This window comes from Anoplophora glabripennis, unplaced genomic scaffold, assembly GCF_000390285.2.
Source record: "Anoplophora glabripennis isolate ALB-LARVAE unplaced genomic scaffold, Agla_2.0 scaffold1277, whole genome shotgun sequence".
NCBI classification, from domain to species: domain Eukaryota; kingdom Metazoa; phylum Arthropoda; class Insecta; order Coleoptera; family Cerambycidae; genus Anoplophora; species Anoplophora glabripennis.
Window position 1 is genome coordinate 22,754 of NW_019417358.1, and position 17,624 is coordinate 40,377.

Below are 17,624 nucleotides of genomic sequence, written 5' to 3' on the forward strand. Positions count from 1 at the left end.
CAGTGTTGCCAGATTCTCGAAAATTAATGTCGCCACTTTAACGGGAAGAAATAGCCAAAAATAGCCAACCTTCCCTTCCAACATTAAATCATAATCATATGCAAATATTTGTTAAATAAATGCAGGAATGCAGCCCCATTATCTTCCGCCCGTTATTTACGTTTTCTGTGAGAACTTGATTTGAGAACAGCTTTCTTCAAAATTAATTAATTTTGGCAAATGACACAAATATAAAACAACTACTCAAAAGAAAACAAAAAATAGCTATGTTATAGGTTAAAAAAATAAATTTGAATACTCCACAAAAATATGTAAATAAATTTATGATAAATTTAGGACATGGTAGATGCTCTAAGTCATTTATAGTTTGAATTATTTCTTCCATTTCCCTTACATTTTTAGTATCACACGTGGCAGTCTCTGTGTTAAACGTGTTTTTATAAATATCTGAAGTAAATTTTTTGAGTTTATCCATAGTTATAGGGCAGAAATTAAAACAGCATTTCGGATTATTTCCGGAAAACATTATTCTTATTCTTAAAATTGGTTAAAATTATAATTTTTACTTTGTAGCCATGGTGTAGCCTGAGATTTTCATCATGTAGCCATTTTCTGTAGCCATAACCAAATAAAAAAATGGGTAGCCAATGGAGATTTTAAATAGCCAGTTTGGCTACAAATAGCCCCATCTGGCAACACTGCATACAGGAATATACACTTATACAGGAAAATTAACAAAATTTGTCAATGTAATAATACAAATTACTTATAGTTTCTACCGCTAGGGTCTCTAGTATTCCTTGTACAACGACCACATAATAGAAGTATGTGACAACGACACAGTTCCATTATTTATTGATTTATTTATCTAATTCAAAGTAGCAGCCTACATTATTTATTTTAAAATTTTTAACGCGTCACAAAAACGGCATAATTGATTTTTAATTCAAACTGCTGCTTTCTTTATCCCCCCGCCGCTATTTCGGGGTATGTGGGACACTAGCGCCCTCTAATTTGGTAAGATATTAGTTTACATAAACTGCGTCTCCTCGTCTAGTCTCCCTGCATGTGATGGTGGATGTAAAATTAAGGGCAAACGAATTTAACAAACCTAAATTTACATGGGACAAGTTAAGTAATTTAAATTGTAGCGAAATATTTACAAGTGAGTTATTTAACATTTTCATTCAGTAAATATTCTGTAGTCGGTTACTGGTGATTTAAATTTCGATGTCGGTGAATCGTTCGAATGAAGTGAACGCGCCTAAAGTAACTTTCATTTTATATAAATTTATGTTGGTAGCTGCAAAAGAGTTGCTAGTGTAATATATGTTTTGTAGTTGTTAGCTCTGTATTAGCACTTCCCCTACCTCACCTTCTTTCTGTCCCTTTCCATTTTTTCTGTCAAAGTTAGCTAACGCGTTTCGTGTCAAAAGACTTAAAACGTAAGTATTTCAAAAATATTTTATTTTGTATAAAAAAAATATCGTCATTGGTGCATCAATTGCTGACATGTAATTAAACTGTTAAAGAATAAAATATTTTTTATGCGGGATCACGTAGATTTGCGCGGATTGCACGTGTTGAGGTTATGTCGCTTGTTTGCTTGTAAAAATCTTCAGCGTTGAATCCTTTGCAGATGCGTTACGTGGCTGCTTACTTGTTAGCTGTCCTGGGCGGCAAAACCAATCCCGTCGCCGCAGACCTCGAGAAGATCCTCAGCTCCGTCGGGGTGGAAGCTGACGGCGACAGAGTGAAAAAAGTCATTTCCGAGCTCAACGGCAAGTCCATCGATGATGTCATCGCACAAGGTAACAAAAAAAAAGACAGGGTCTGAATTGTAGTTTTACTGTTTATTAAATATGTTGTTACTGTGTGTGCATTGAAAAATATCGTGATGATGATTTTAAACACAACCATCTTTCGTATGAGATACGATGATTTAAGCCTTTTAAACTGAATTGGTAAAACTAAGAAATGAGTTAGGTTTCGTGTGACTTTCTTTGAAACTGTCTTTATTTTGTAGGCCGTGAGAAATTGAGCTCCATGCCGGTGGGAGGTGGTGGTGCAGCCGCACCAGTCGCCGCAGCGGTCGCTGCCCCCGCAGCTGAGGAAAAGAAAGGTCAGTCTTTGTGTTTTGTCTGAAGTGCTCATATGCGGCATTTGTTGAATAGGTTTTTTTTATTTTTTGTCTTTTTGTCCGAAAATTCATCGGTAGTGATTCACATAAAATTCGATAAAAGCATTGAGTTGAAGGTTAAAATCGTTCGATATTGTCAGATTGTTTAAATTAAAACAAAATTAACAGGATTTGACTCTTGAAAAAGGATAATTGCAATTTTTTTTTTAAATCGTATTGCCCGAATCTTTTCGATACATTTGTAATGTAATTTTTCCTTTTTATATTGATTTAGGCATAAAAAATTAAAGATAATTTAAGGTTTATAAAGACTTTAATAGGGACTGTTGTGTTCAATTATATTGAATTTATATTAATTTTTTTTTTGGGTAACGATAACCGTTTTCAAAGGCACGTTGAAAACTTTTGATTTCTCTGCTCCTCCGAATGTATAATTAGTCAAATAAAGGAGAATTCGAGCAATGAAAATAATATGAACATTGTTACGAAAACCGTAAAACTAAACGGGGTCCTATAAAAATTTTGTAAAAATTTGAAAACTATGAATCGTAAAAGATTCGGTTATTATTTTGTTAAACGAAGATTATTACGTGTCGGATTTTTTTAAATTTTGATCAGCCTCGGTTACAAATAATAGGTGAAATAAAAAAATTGGGTAAATAAATTGTAAACTACCTTTGACAATTTTAATAAAAAAACTGCTTCGTTTTGAAAACAAGCAGACAAATTTTTGGAACACAAATACAGGGGGTTCGTTAAAGAATGTACCAAAGTTTACCAATAGATTCTACGACGAAAATTATTGGGGGAAAGTCGTAAACGTTTAGTTATCGAGATACAGGGTGCTGAAGTTGAGAAAATAAAAACGATTTTCGGGATATCTCGGAGACACGTTAAGGGGTTTTTTTCTAGTTTGATTCGAGGAGTTTCGACGGAGCGTTCAGCATTTACTGCGATTTCACGTCCATACAAAAAACCAGTGGTGTGCAAACTGTATTTTCCAGACCCTTTTCTAAAAAATAAATGTTTCGGCACTACATAAAGTGGATAACAAATTTATGCTGAAAAGTCGTTGAAAATTTGAAAAATGTTATTTATTTCCACATTTATTTTTTAGAAAAGGAACTTGAAAATATAGCTTGTACGGCGCTGGTTTTTTGTATTCACTTGAAATCACAGCAAATGATGTAAAAAACCATAACGTATCTCCGAGATACTCCTGAAAATCGTTTTTATTTTTTCAACTGCAACACCCTGTATCTCGAAAACTAAGCGTTTATGAGCAACATTGTACACTTAGAATCTAGTGGTAATGTTTGGCCCGTTCTTTAACGGACGCCCTGTATAACATGTGGAAAAAAGGTACAGAACAGGTTTGTTTTTTTTAATTTTTAAATAAAGACACTTTTGAAAGAGAAGAGAAAGAGCTTTTTGAAAAAGAGTGGCGTCGTTTTTTTTCTTCAAAAAATTCTCAAAAATATCTAATAATGTGCAAAATTATGAGACATGTTCCTCCAGAGTGGAATCTTTTTTTATTCTATTTTTTTCGAATTAATTTTTATTTTTGTTTCAAATTTTTACTGATGTACGCTATTAAACGAAATTTTACTGTAGAAGTAAACCACAATGACCAATTACTAAAAATACCATATTTTCAAAACTACCATTTGCTAATATTGTCATTATTCCGATTTTTTTTCTTTTTCAATATTAAAAAGTTTGTTTTCCATAATGCCTTAACACTTGTTATATTTTTGACCATTTGTATTTAGTAAAAACATTTATATTAACGACGAAATAAAAAAAAATAAACTTCCAGAATGCTTGACGGATTTTATTTTCTGTATTATTTCATTAAATACAACATAGCGTTACATTATCCGTAAAAAATATAAACAAAAAAAATCTAATTTTAATTCGAAAAAAATGGAATAAAAAAGATCCCACTCTGGAACCTGTCTCATAACTTTGGAAGACGATTTATTTGACAATTTTTCGATGAGAAATAAACAATCTTTGATAATTTCAAAATTTTCGAGAAAAATGCAAAAAACAGGTTTTTTTCTGATTTTTCGTTTTTTATTTTTAATTTCTGTAGAAATAATTTAATTTTGACGAAACTTGGTGAAAGTTTACCTTTCTGTGTCTTAAATAACCACAATTTTTTTTAGATAATTATTCTATTCTATTCTATTTTAGATAGATATTCATTTTTTCGTCTGAAACACTTTTTTCCAAAGAAAAATTCTACTTAGAAAAATCATCGTACAGAGTTTTGCAAGTGATGATGTTTTCGTTTTGACATATACTTTTTGGTGAAATAAAAAAATTGCATTCACAGTTCAAAAACATGCGTCGAAATTAAGTTAATTTTGCGGAAATGAGAAATAAAAAACGAAAAATCAGGAAAAAAACCGTTTTTCGTATTTTTCTCGGAAATTTTGAGGTTATGTTAAAAAGTGGCCTCTACAAAAGTTGTAGATTTTTGCATGATCTACAACTTTTGCATTGGATACTTTTTTGTTTGACGTTAACTTTCGCCAGAAATCCCAATGATGCAATTTTTCCCAACTTTTCAACCCCCAAATCAACTCTTCGCCACCCCTGCTCACGCATTTATTTTTTTTTGTTTATTATAAACCCCTTTACCATTTCCACTTATAAAAGTCCAGGTAACAATTTTCTTTTTTTTTTCCCTCTATACGAGTTATTTCGGTCGTTCTAACTGTTGATACTACGGGAAACAACTTCTCTATGGGTTACCTGCCCGACTAGCATTGAATTATATCAACAATACCCAGTAAACACCTAGTAAATATAATTAATACACTTTTTGTATTATTGTATTGTTTTTTGTATTGAATTTATGAAATAATGCAATCGTTCAATGAAATACCTTGTATTCTTGCTGTTCTATGGTCACCCTTGTCAAAAACGACATCAAATTCTATAAATTTTAGAGCAGTTTTAAAAAAAATTGATCCCTACGGTTAACGCTTGTGATGATCCAAATTCACACCATCTTTCGCCTGAGAAAATCGTGCTGTACACTTTTATAACTGACTTTTAAGCTTACTCGCACTAATTGTATGTTTTTTCTTGTACGTTCTAACGATTTGGTTTTTTCTGTATTCCAGAAGCCAAAAAGGAGGAGAAGAAAGAAGAATCGGAGTCCGACGACGACGACATGGGCTTCGCGCTCTTCGACTAAGACCTTATTCCTTACATTGTATATTTTGTAAGATCAAACCTGATTTTCTAATAAAAATGTTAAGTTGACCATCGGTTTTTATTGTCCTGAAATGTGGCGCCTCGAGAATTGCCGATAAGGACCGAAAACCATGAAATTTTTCTTCAAATGTTATTAAAATCAATTTTAAGTATGTCGATTTTTTTATTGAATTGTTCAAAAAATGATCAAAATTTATTTGTTTGTAGCGCCTTTTGAAACTTTTGCAATAAATTGCGCAATTTATTGGTCAAATTTTATACACTTGAAATAAAAATCGGTCGATAATGGACATAAATTATTACGTACAAACACAAATGCAGTAAAAACATGTACGTGACCTGTTTAAATATTTAAATTAAAAATAAATGTCGAGATTATAGAACAAAACTAAAATTAGTGCTGTTAATATCGGGAAAAGTGCTAAAAACCACCAAAACTGGACAATAAATTGATTCTATTGCCCTTGATTCACTAAACCTGGGAAATTCGCCATAATTTTTTATATTGTACCAACGAAACTTGGCCAATTTATTGCAGCAAAAATTGGTACTTGTCAAACGTAGCGAAATATTCCGAACCAACCAACTTCTAAGCGGAAACAGTCGGAAAAATGTCTTGAACCGTCCCTGGCCAGCGATTTATTTTCCTCGGAATATTTGTTGGGTTAATTTTCTTGAAAGCCCGTCACCGGTTGTATCAGCATCATTCCCATTCGAAAAACGCATTTATTTCAAATAGACCACGTTCCAGCACATAACTGCGATAAACACCTAAAAATAGTAGATTCGATGAACTCTTGCTTATGACGTCACGTCCATTTAAATCGCTGCGTGAATTTAACCACATGTGCGTGTATCCATCTGAGTTAGGGGTCAAACTGACTAGGCAGTGTCGTGGCGCATATTTCTTTCATAAAATATAAATATCCACTTTTTTTTTAATTATTTTTAAAGATTTGTTTGGTACTGCCCCTCATATCCCGATCTTCCCCCATTACTCGACCGCGTACGCGCGCTTAGTCATTTTTGAGTATGTTTGGAGGAATTTTTCACCTATTTTCCATAATTATTTCGGAAAATTAGAAAATGGGTAAGTTTTGTAGTACCAAACTTCTAATTTTAAAATCCAGAAATTTTGCAAAATAGTGCACCAAAATATTCAAATTGCAATTGTGCCAAAACCAATGGTCCAACAGCGCCAGCTTTGTGCACACTGAAAGTACATATAGTTCACTACTTTTGTACACAGGGTCAGCTCTACTACTTAAATAATGACGGAGTAATGTTTTTTTTTAAATAACGCTAAGTTTTCCGATTTTCCGGGTTTTCTTCGATTCTAATTGTCCGATCGGATCGATCGACCTCTCTTTTATTCGTATTTCGATTCTCTACAAATTGCCTGTATATAGCATTCAGATGGCTTCGTTAGTTTAGGTTTTATAAGCAAAAAACTAAAAAAACGCGTTTTTTGCATAAAAATGTTTATAAAAAATTAATTAATGGTAAATTGGAAGTAGGAAACATGTAAGGATATATCTACAGACTGTCTTTTATATGATGACACAGCCCGTTTCACTGATTTAATACTCTATTGAGCGTGAATTTCCTATACACCTTGAAAAACATTGACGTTACGCCAATGACCATAGAATATTAATAAAATATTGTTTTACTTCGTTTTTAGTGTAAATTACAGAGTACTTGTGTTTAATATATGTGTTTAAATAATATAAATTATTAAATATTATCTATAATTGGAAATATATCCAGTTTTATTGAAAAATTTCATTTATTATGTGGCCCAACGAGGATGTGGCCCAGTGCACAGGTGGCTAGGCGCGACCTCCAACGTCTACAAAGAAATCGGCGCCATCTTGGGTGTCTCATCCCGACTAACTGTCACTCCGGTCTTGTTACAAAAAATAATAGTCAGAATTTTCATCGTGAGCCCGTGCGAGTGTACAACGGGGAAGACTGAGAAGTGTTGTAGCTTTTATTTTGCGTATTGTTGCGGGATACTGGCAACATGACGCAGCAACTTCTACCCATTAAGTTCCAGGAGCACTTGCAGGTAAAAAAACAAACGCCCCTCCGCCTTCCTGCTGTCCTATCCCGACTTTTCCAATCTAGTGATCGATCTCGGCGGGTTTTGTTTTTCGCGATGGCGATCGTTCTTGTGTTTTTCGAGGAAAACGCCCTACGCGAGGGTTTCTCGGGAAAATCGCCGTCGCCGGTTGACAGGTCGAGTGTGGGGGCGGATTTTTCCACGTATCTTGTTTTTCCAGGGTCACGGATGAAGATCCTCAAGTAAAAACCACCGTTAGTTTTTGCGTGACATCGCGACATAAAATCGTTGTAGTTTTTTTACGCGTGAATTCTGTTATTTTCAGATTTAGGTCAATTTTTGGACCTTTGTTGGGGGTGAGAGGGGTAATATTTTCCGTTCGAGATCGATCATGTCGTCATATTCGGCGAATCGTGCAAAAAATATTTAGGTCGGTCCCATATGGCTACAAAAAAACGCTTGTATCTCTATAATGTCCAAACTTTAACCAAAAACTAATTAAACTGACAATTTAAGTATAATATTAGCTCTTTTTGGCTCTGGCCCAAGTGTTTTTTTTTTAAATAGGCTATCCGATAAGTATTTTATAGCTGTAGGAAATGGGAAAACAATGCTGTAAATAATTTAGAGGATGATTAGCTGTTAAATAGCTTGCTTTGAGGTTTTTCACCCATTTCATTGAGTGCAAAATGACTAATTTCATCTGTCTTGTATTGATTAGTTAAGATAACGCTCTAGATAAGGATATTTAGTGATATAATGCATTAGTGTTATGGTTAAAGTGTTTGTAATTTGAGATGCAAATCAAACAATCCAATTCAATTTCCACTGCAAACTGAGATGTTTCGTACCAAAAATGATATAAAAACGTATCTGTTTTGTTTTTTTTATAACGCATGCCTTGATGCGACCTTGAGAGTTGCCATGTCACAATTTTTGTTTTGTTTTAACTCCTTGATTAATTCAAACAGAAAAAGCCTACTGGATTACACGTTCTGTTACATATAATGTACTATTTTTGAATCGCGATATCTGCATACACTGAAGCGTCTGTTTTTATGTGTTTGTTTACAGGAGATGGATAATCTGTATTTGTGTCTAGTTTTGGGCGACCTATATAAATATGTATTGATTTCCCATTCCATAATTTTATGGTAATTGCGATTTGATTGAATCTCGGTGATTCATAGATAGAATATCAATGAATTATTGTGGGTACTTTTTTTTTGGTATTTTGCCACATTGTTAATTACATGTTTTTAAAAATTATACTCGATAAACACTTAACAAACTTATTTTGGCCTACTTTGGTATCTCGTAAAGAGAAATAGATAAATAGTAGTGTATATGTTTACATTTTGAAAGCTTGTCCACTTATCTTTTCGAAATGGTACATTTTTCTTGATTTGTAATATAATTTGTTATCAATTACTTTGTCTTAAGAGCAGCTGGATACAAACTTATCTTCGTTTGACAAAATAATTGCCAATTCCCTTAGATTTCTCTTTGTATTATTCTCTTTCCGAAATTTTCCTTCTTTTTCATATAATTTTGATGTTTACTAATTCTAAAATTTATAGGTGTCAAAATTACACTAAAATATTATTTATTACATTATAGAGGATACACTAAATGAAATTTATTTCATTTTGATCTTTTTTTCTGATTTTTTTTATTAGTTACAGATGAAATAGATATGTTATTGATTCTTTTCTAATCTTTTTAAACAATTTTTTATAGACTGTATTCAATGTATTTTGAAATTAATTTTTCGATATAGATATGATATTAAAATTTAAAGAAATTTGATATATAATTTTTTTTTGGAACTTACAAAAATTTGAAGTTTTTTTTGGGAAAACAAATATTCTATAATAAGCACCAATATTTTTACTCTTTTTAAAAAAATCTTATCAAAGTACATATTTCTTGTTATGTTATTAGAATATATGTTTTTTTAAAATAAAATTGGCCCAATCAGGCACCATAAAAAACTCTAATTTATTATTTTTTCTATCTCTAGCTCGGTTTATTTATTTAATTCCACCTAATCTCACCGAATGTCACTGTCAGTTTCTTCTTCCGCCGAAAACAATGTATCATAATAAAAATATCCAGTATGGCAGCTGTAACTGTCGATTTATTTTGTTTGCGAGATGTTATAATCAGCCTACCTAGATCTCTGGTATTGAAGAATATCGTTAGATTTCATTTAATAAAATTAAAAAAAAATTGAGTTGAAATTAACTTAATATCTTTGAAATAGAGTAGAAAATTCATCGTTTCTGTCTAAGCCAATGGTTTTTTTGAACTTTGATGACGTTTAATACATTTTTTTCTAAAACCAGTAATTTTAGAGTTAATGTCGATTCATTTGTACAACAAAATTATTTTAAATTTATAAAAATAACCTAAAAATGGCACATGCTTTGGTTAAAACGGAAGAGATAATTTTTCTTTAAAATTCAATTAGGTTTCAAATGTACCCATCGAATTTTCGAAATAATCAGTGGTGTCGAAATTCTGGGGTTTTTAGTGGCAAGATCTCGCATTACCTAAAATTTATAAAAAATTTTTATTATTGCTAAAACAATTTTTTTTTGTATGCCATTCGATTAATTATTTAAAATAATGAAAAGTTGTTTTCGAAATTTTGTTTTACGACAAAGATAAAAAATCATGTTTGCTTTGTGAAATTGTTAAAACTTTTTTATTAAAAATTAAAAATATATCTATTTCTCTGAAAAGATAGTTTACATTTTTTAGAGTAGATGGAAAAAAAAATTATAAAATTTATTAATTTTTCTGCTTGTTATAACTTTTTCAAATTTCTATCATCCCTTACCTTCTAGTCTACTTAACTCTGTTAATTTTAATAGTACAAGAAAAAGTCAATAGACCATTTTTATGTAGAATTTTATGCTCTACAACTTGTATCAGAAACTTTTTTTTCTAGCTCTTACCCCTTTTGCGTTGTCTTGAAAAACCCCTTTATTTTATCTTTGTCACTGTCACTTATTCTTATTGTATACTTCAAACTAACTTATATAAAAAATTCAGGCAAAACCCATTTAATTGGACTATAAATTTGAGATAACTACAAATAATGAATAGACTAAGGATATTTGAGTGTTTTTTAACCTCAAAATTATCCTAAAGAAACCCTCAGGAGTTCAAAACGCAGTGATTTTTCTTTCATTGCGATACGAATGATTGAAATTGTCACCTTTGCTAAAAATCAACAAAATGATGAAGATGATTTGCATCTTTTATTCTTTATTTCTTTAAATTGAAAATGTTTTTCTCGCAAAAATCCATATTTTTCTTCATCAAAAAATGTTAAATGTTGAAAAAAAAAATAAAATTAATTTTAAATAATATTCGCAGTGCTACACAATCGTCAACAATTTACTTTTTTTTATTTAGGATTTTTTTTATCCTTTAATTTTTGTGCCTAGTGTATTTGCGTAAATCTTAAATCTTTCCAAAAGCTAAACATTTAGACTAACGAATTTTTTTTTTATTTAAAAGTTATAACCGAGTTTAAAACGCTATAAACAATTACTTTATGACAATCTATTATATGTACAGGGTGTTCCAAAAAAGGGACTCATACAATGACTTGTTAGTAACGTTTTTTTTTTAAATTAACGTTTTGCTATTACCTACTTTTTTTCCAGTCGAAGCAATTTTTTTTGTATCTAGACAAATTGTCAGTTGAAATTGTACAGACCGAATCTGACCCTTGTGTACTATTTACATAGATACTATAAAAATGAACAAGTTCAAATTAACTTATTTTTACAAGCATTTGGAAGTATTTAAGAACAACTAACACGTGTTTCGTAAAATAGATACACACTAATGTGCTTAAAACTTACAAAAAATGATATATGATGATACGCTGTCATCATTAGCGTATTTTCTCTTCTTTTGTTTAATCTTGACATTTTCTAGTTCTACTAAGTAGTTATTGTTTTTTTGGTATTGTGCTGTGTCAGTGTGTTTATCGAGTATTTTTTTCTTCATGCGGTTTATTATAGACTTAACCTTAACCAAACTTTTCTTGAATGATATTCTATTGTGAGGCTACTTCGTTTACATGAAATTGTCTTTAATGCAGATGCTCAGTACCTAACATTGATATAATTTAAATTTATTAATTACTATAAAAGTCAATATTGTTCTATAAATTTAAATATACCGTACACGCCTAAAGTATGGAATAAATTCAGTAAAAAGGAAACAAATTTTTTTTGGGAAAAATCCTCGAACAGGTCGATTTTTAATTTAAATAATACATATTTTAGCATAAAAGGCGATTTTCAACCGTCATTTGTTTTCGAGTAATGACGTCATCGACATTTATTTTTAAATAGCAACCCCCTATTTTTTTTCTTGATTCTGAAAGATCGTTTCATTGTCGATCCGACAGTATTAAAATGTTGCCATCTTACATAGGAAAGTTTTTCGAGTAAATGACGATTGAATGTTAGTTTTAAGTAAATTTTATTAATTAAAAAAATAACAATTCCTATGTCAAGCAAATACAATTCATTAAGTTTTCTACCTAAATTAAGTGTTGGAATTGCCACCCACCGACTTCTTGACAATATGCAAGTCTGTGTAGAAATTCTTCTTGCACATTATGAATTATTTCTGGGGTAACTTTGTGTATTTCATCTACATATAATACAATTTTGGAGTTCTTCTAAATTATGTGGTCTATTAACGCACACTTTGGACTTTAAGTAGCCCCATAAGAAATAGTCCAGGGGTGTAAGATCTGGGGATCTTGCGGGCCATTCCATCGGTCCTCGTCCGCCGATTCACCTCCTAGGAAAACAATTGTCCAGAAAATCTCCGCATAGTGCGGAGGTGCACCGTCTTGCTGAAACCATATGGTGTCATCAGGAATATCAGAGTCATTATCGTTAGGAAAAATTGCTGCAAGCGCTGGCACAAGGTCAGTTTGTAAAAACTCTAAATATCTTTCTCCTGTAAGGGTTCCTTCAAAGAAGAAAGGCCCTACAATTCTGTTGTCAACTATTCCAGCCCACACATTTAATTTGTGTGGGTGTTGGGTATGTGTCTCTGCCTTCCAATGAGGATTTTCCCGACACCAATACCTTCAAGTTTGACGGTTCACTGTACCATTGAGACAAAACGTGGCCTCGTCTGAAAAAAGTATTTGCCGGTGTAAATCTCTATTTACTTGACATAAATCCATCATAATATCACAAAAGTGTAAGCGGCGGTCGGGATCGTCTTCATTGAGTTGCTGCACAAGTTGAATTTTGTAGGGATGATATTTTTCCTTCCTCAGGATACGTAGCACTGTGGTCTGACTAATTTCATTGTTTAATGCAACCAATCTTGAAGTATTATGAGGATTATCTACCATACTTATCAAAATGTTCTGTTTGCGATCTTCACTAACGCTTGGACGTCCAGGTTTTGGAATATCTACAACATTGCCAGTTTCTCTAAATTTAGATTCTATCTTACTGACTGTTGATTGGCTGATACGGCGATCTGGATGTTTTTCATTAAATAAATCGCAAACTTCCTGCTGCGTTCTAGTCTTATCCCCACATCCGATAAGAACTAAAATTTCGATTCTTTGTGTGACAGTTAAATGTACCATAATACTTTAAATTCAACAATAATTTTTATATCGCTTACAATACTTAGAAAGTCGGTATGACTGTGACACTTTGTAAAGATTTACACCTACGTGATCCATAAAAAACTTCAGGCATTTCGAAAAACTAAACTTGATAACGTTTTTGCTTTACTTTAATTGATTTGGGTTTTCTAATACTCAATCGGCATTTACTCGAAAACTTTCCTATATAAGATGGCAACATTTTAATACTGTCGGATCGATAATGAAACGATCTTTCAGAATCAAGAAAAAAAATAGGAGGTTGTCGATAACGTCATTACTCGAAAACAAATGACTGTTGAAAATCGATCTAGTTATAACATTTTTATTTGTGGTTTTTCAAAAAAAAAATTTAATAATAATTAGAGATTGCTTCTCTTGTTCCATGACATTAACCGTTTCCGAGAAAAAACAATTGTTTTAATATTTTTTGAACGATGTTTTGGGACACAAAACATAAAACTATTATTTTTACGACTAGAATTTTTTGACTTCTCATTCGGTACCGCCTGCCTTTTTTTTAAATGACCTGAATGTATCGTCTCGAACTTCCTACCATTCTAACTTCCATCGATTTCCAGCTCACCAATGTGGGCATCAACGTGGCGAACATCTCGTTCGCCACCCTCACCATGGAGAGCGACAAGTTCATCTGCGTCAGGGAGAAGGTGGGCGAGTCCTCCCAAGTCGTCATCATCGACATGGCGGACCCGAACAACCCCATCCGCCGGCCCATCACGGCGGAGAGCGCCATCATGAACCCCGCTTCCAAAGTCATCGCCCTCAAAGGTAAGTCAGCGACGATCCGGCGGCTTCCGCTTTTACGAACGTCGCACCTTTTCCAGGCAAGGCGGGGGTCGAGGCGCAGAAGACCCTGCAGATCTTCAACATCGAGATGAAGTCCAAGATGAAGGCGCACACCATGACGGAGGACGTCATATTTTGGAAGTGGATCAGCCCCAATACTCTGGCGTTGGTGACGGAGACCTCCGTCTATCATTGGTCTATGGAGGGGGACTCCACGCCGCAGAAGATGTTCGATCGGTGAGTCCAGCGTGTGATTATGACGGTGATTTTTTATAAAATATGAAATAAAAAAATATTCGGGAATAATAATTAACGTAACTTTTAAAATAACGAAGAAACGTACAGATTTATAGAAATAAGGAAATAACGCATTCCGTTAGAGAGCTATCTCAGATGCAAACTTATTTGTGTCGGTTGGTGAGTATACCAACAATATAAGCTTTTTAACAAACTTTATGCCCAGCAAATATTGTAATTCATTTTTTATAACTATATATTTCACTTTTTCATTCGAATAAATGCCTTCTAACAAATAAATATTTAATTCGTCCCATACAAATGTGACTGGCTCTAAAATTTTTTTTTTCTCCCAGTTAAAACATTGCTTCAGTGTAGTAGTTAATAGGCGTATGAAAAACAGCAACGGTTTCCTAGGAAGGGTTTTTCAAATTATGATTTTCATTTAAGTGGTAATAAAAAGTTCTCCGATCAATGTGGAAAATACGTGTGAGAACTACAATTCATTCATAAAGCTGAAGGCTGACAAAATCTAACTGATTTAAACGAGAAATCAGATTGTACTTTCTGCAAAATTTGAATCCGATCTCAGAAGTGTCCCATCACATGAAGTTTTAGTGTTATCTTAAGCTGAAAACGCGAAGAACACGTTTTTCTCTATATTTGAGGTTATGTTACAGCATGGAGTGTTTTTCCCTCACAAAATTCTTTAAGGCATCGATGGTACTACTCTTCTTGAAAATNAACTTCCTACCATTCTAACTTCCATCGATTTCCAGCTCACCAATGTGGGCATCAACGTGGCGAACATCTCGTTCGCCACCCTCACCATGGAGAGCGACAAGTTCATCTGCGTCAGGGAGAAGGTGGGCGAGTCCTCCCAAGTCGTCATCATCGACATGGCGGACCCGAACAACCCCATCCGCCGGCCCATCACGGCGGAGAGCGCCATCATGAACCCCGCTTCCAAAGTCATCGCCCTCAAAGGTAAGTCAGCGACGATCCGGCGGCTTCCGCTTTTACGAACGTCGCACCTTTTCCAGGCAAGGCGGGGGTCGAGGCGCAGAAGACCCTGCAGATCTTCAACATCGAGATGAAGTCCAAGATGAAGGCGCACACCATGACGGAGGACGTCATATTTTGGAAGTGGATCAGCCCCAATACTCTGGCGTTGGTGACGGAGACCTCCGTCTATCACTGGTCCATGGAGGGGGACTCCACGCCGCAGAAGATGTTCGATCGGTGAGTCCAGCGTGTGGTTGTGATGGTGATTTTTTTATAAAATATAAAATAAAAATATATTCGGGAATAATAATTAACGTAACTTTTAAAATAACGAAGAAACGTACAGATTTATAGAAATAAGGAAATAACGCATTCCGTTAGAGAGCTATCTCAGATGCAAACTTATTTGTGTCGGTTGGTGAGTATACCAACAATATAAGCTTTTTAACAAACTTTATGCCCAGCAAATATTGTAATTCATTTTTTATAACTATATATTTCACTTTTTCATTCAAATAAATGCCTTCTAACAAATAAATATTTAATTCGTCCCATACAAATGTGACTGGCTCTAAAAATTTTTTTTCTCCCAGTTAAAACATTGCTTGTAGTAGTTAATAGGCGTATGAAAAACAGCAACGGTTTCCTAGGAAGGATTTTTCAAATTATGATTTTCTTTTATGTGGTAATAAAAAGTTCTCCGATCAATGTGGAAAATACGTGTGAGAACTACAATTCAATCGTAAAGCTCAAGGCGGACAAAATCTAACTTATCTAAACGAGAAATCAGATTGTACTTTCTGCAAAATTTGAATTCGATCTCAGAAGTGTCCCATCACATGAAGTTTTAGTGTTATTGTAACCTGAAAACACGAAAAACACGTTTTTCGCTATATTTGAGGTTATGTTACAGCATGGAGTGTTTTTCCCTCACAAAATTCTTTAAGGCATCGATGGTACTACTCTTCTTGAAAATCCATTTTGAATCGTTTGAAGGTTCCTATCCGAGTAATCGTTTTTTGATATTTATTAGTTTGGCATGTTCATCGATATTCCAAAATTATTTAATAATATGGATGTGAGAGGGGGCAAGCAATTTTTTTCTGGATTACCTTCATTACAACTCACATAATAAAAGTGTAGAACCCTAGATCTGGGCGAGGTCCGGAACATTTTCAAAATTGCAAAAATGTTTAAAAATTTTTAAAAAATACCTATTTTATCTTAATTTTTTACTTATATCTTGGAACCTATGCATTTTGGAAGAATATTGAAGAGGAAAAAAAGTTTTAGAATTGAATTTTGCACAATATACTGCAAGTTAAAAATGTTTAAATTTATTACCGAAGTTGCAAAATAGCAATAATTGATGAAAAAAAGGCAAAATAATCAAGTTTTTTGGATAATTTTTTAAAAATATTTTAGTTGCTCCGAGGGCATTCTAATTTTGGTAAAAATATCTTTAGAGTATAATAAAACAACACACCAAATTTCATTAAAATCGGTTCGATAGTTTTTGCAAAATAATTTTTTGAAAAAAATTTTGAATTTTCAAAATGTTGCACAGCCTCAAATAAAGCATTTAATCCGATGTCTTGCGAGCCAAGGAATTCGCATTTTGAACCTCCAAATTCAGTCTCAGAGCAAAAGCCCCCTCCCCCACTTTTCGTGTTGAGTCACTTTTCCGGCGTGCGAGCGACAGCTTTTCCACTGATTTATCTACATTGCCGATAACTTATGGATATGAAAATTTTTTGCAGCTTAGAACTCGGAAAAACGAAGCTACTGGATCAAAGATTATTGCTAAATTGCTTATAAATTAACGGTAAATGCCGATAAACTTTGACCGCTTATATCTCGAAAACCAATAAACGGAATTAAACTTTTTTTTTTAAAAAAGAAGTGTCTTTCCGAGTACTTTAAAATTATAATTTTTGTAAAAAACTGAATTGCAAATTGATAAATGCAATCTATTTGTTTAAAAATAAAAAAAGAGTGTTGACTTTAAAAATTTACTGTGGCCGTCCTAATCAACCGATTTCAATTTTTCAAAAACCATTTGAAAGGTTGAGCGGTCTTTGCTATGTGAAAAATTTTTCAAGTATCTAAGATGCTTTATTTTTTTTATTTCAAAAAATTATTTTGCGAAAACTGTAACCGTTTTTAATGAAATTTGGTGTGTTGTTTTATTATACTCTAAAGTTTTTTTTACCAAAATTAGAATACCCTCGGAGCATTTAAAATATTTAAAAAAAAAATTACCCAAAAAACTTGATTATTTTGCATTTTTTTCATCAATTATTGCTATTTTGCAACATCGGTAATAAATTTAAACATTTTTAACTTACAGTACATTGTACAAAATTTAATTCTAAAACTTTTTTTCCTCTTCAGTATTCTTCCAAAATGCATAGGTTCCAAAATATAAGTAAAAAAACTCGGATAAAATTGGTATTTTTTAAAATTTTTTA

General features: G+C 32.9%; 2 protein-coding genes and 1 non-coding gene across 3 annotated transcripts in view; all 3 read left to right on the forward strand.

Moving 5' to 3' along the window:
- The first annotated feature begins 1,334 nt into the window (after positions 1-1,334).
- Positions 1,335-5,419, forward strand: LOC108915079 (60S acidic ribosomal protein P2). Its single transcript, XM_018721033.1, has 4 exons — positions 1,335-1,445; positions 1,640-1,811; positions 2,027-2,122; positions 5,278-5,419. Exons 2-4 carry the CDS (start codon positions 1,640-1,642, stop codon positions 5,349-5,351), a joined length of 342 nt encoding a protein of 113 aa, XP_018576549.1. The 5' UTR covers positions 1,335-1,445; the 3' UTR covers positions 5,352-5,419.
- Positions 5,135-5,211, forward strand: LOC111692294. The gene has a single exon (XR_002763193.1). It is a non-coding gene; the product is annotated as a small nucleolar RNA Me28S-Am982 (small nucleolar RNA).
- Positions 5,420-7,242: 1,823 nt separating the features above from the next.
- LOC108915081 (clathrin heavy chain) overlaps positions 7,243-17,624 on the forward strand; it is a 30,932-nt gene continuing 20,550 nt past the window's right edge. The window contains exons 1-3 of the mRNA XM_018721034.1: positions 7,243-7,442; positions 13,686-13,893; positions 13,950-14,148. Of these exons, the coding sequence (XP_018576550.1) occupies positions 7,398-7,442; positions 13,686-13,893; positions 13,950-14,148 (452 nt within the window). The 5' untranslated portion in view covers positions 7,243-7,397. The remainder of the gene's footprint in view (positions 7,443-13,685; positions 13,894-13,949; positions 14,149-17,624) is intronic.

Coding starts and splice junctions, on each gene's coding strand:
- LOC108915079 (XM_018721033.1), top strand. CDS start 1,640: ATGCGTTACGTGGCTGCTTACTTGTTAGCTGTCCTGGGCGGCAAAACC. Junction 1,812..2,026: donor CGATGATGTCATCGCACAAG/GTAACAAAAAAA, acceptor TTTATTTTGTAG/GCCGTGAGAAATTGAGCTCC. Junction 2,123..5,277: donor CGCAGCTGAGGAAAAGAAAG/GTCAGTCTTTGT, acceptor TCTGTATTCCAG/AAGCCAAAAAGGAGGAGAAG.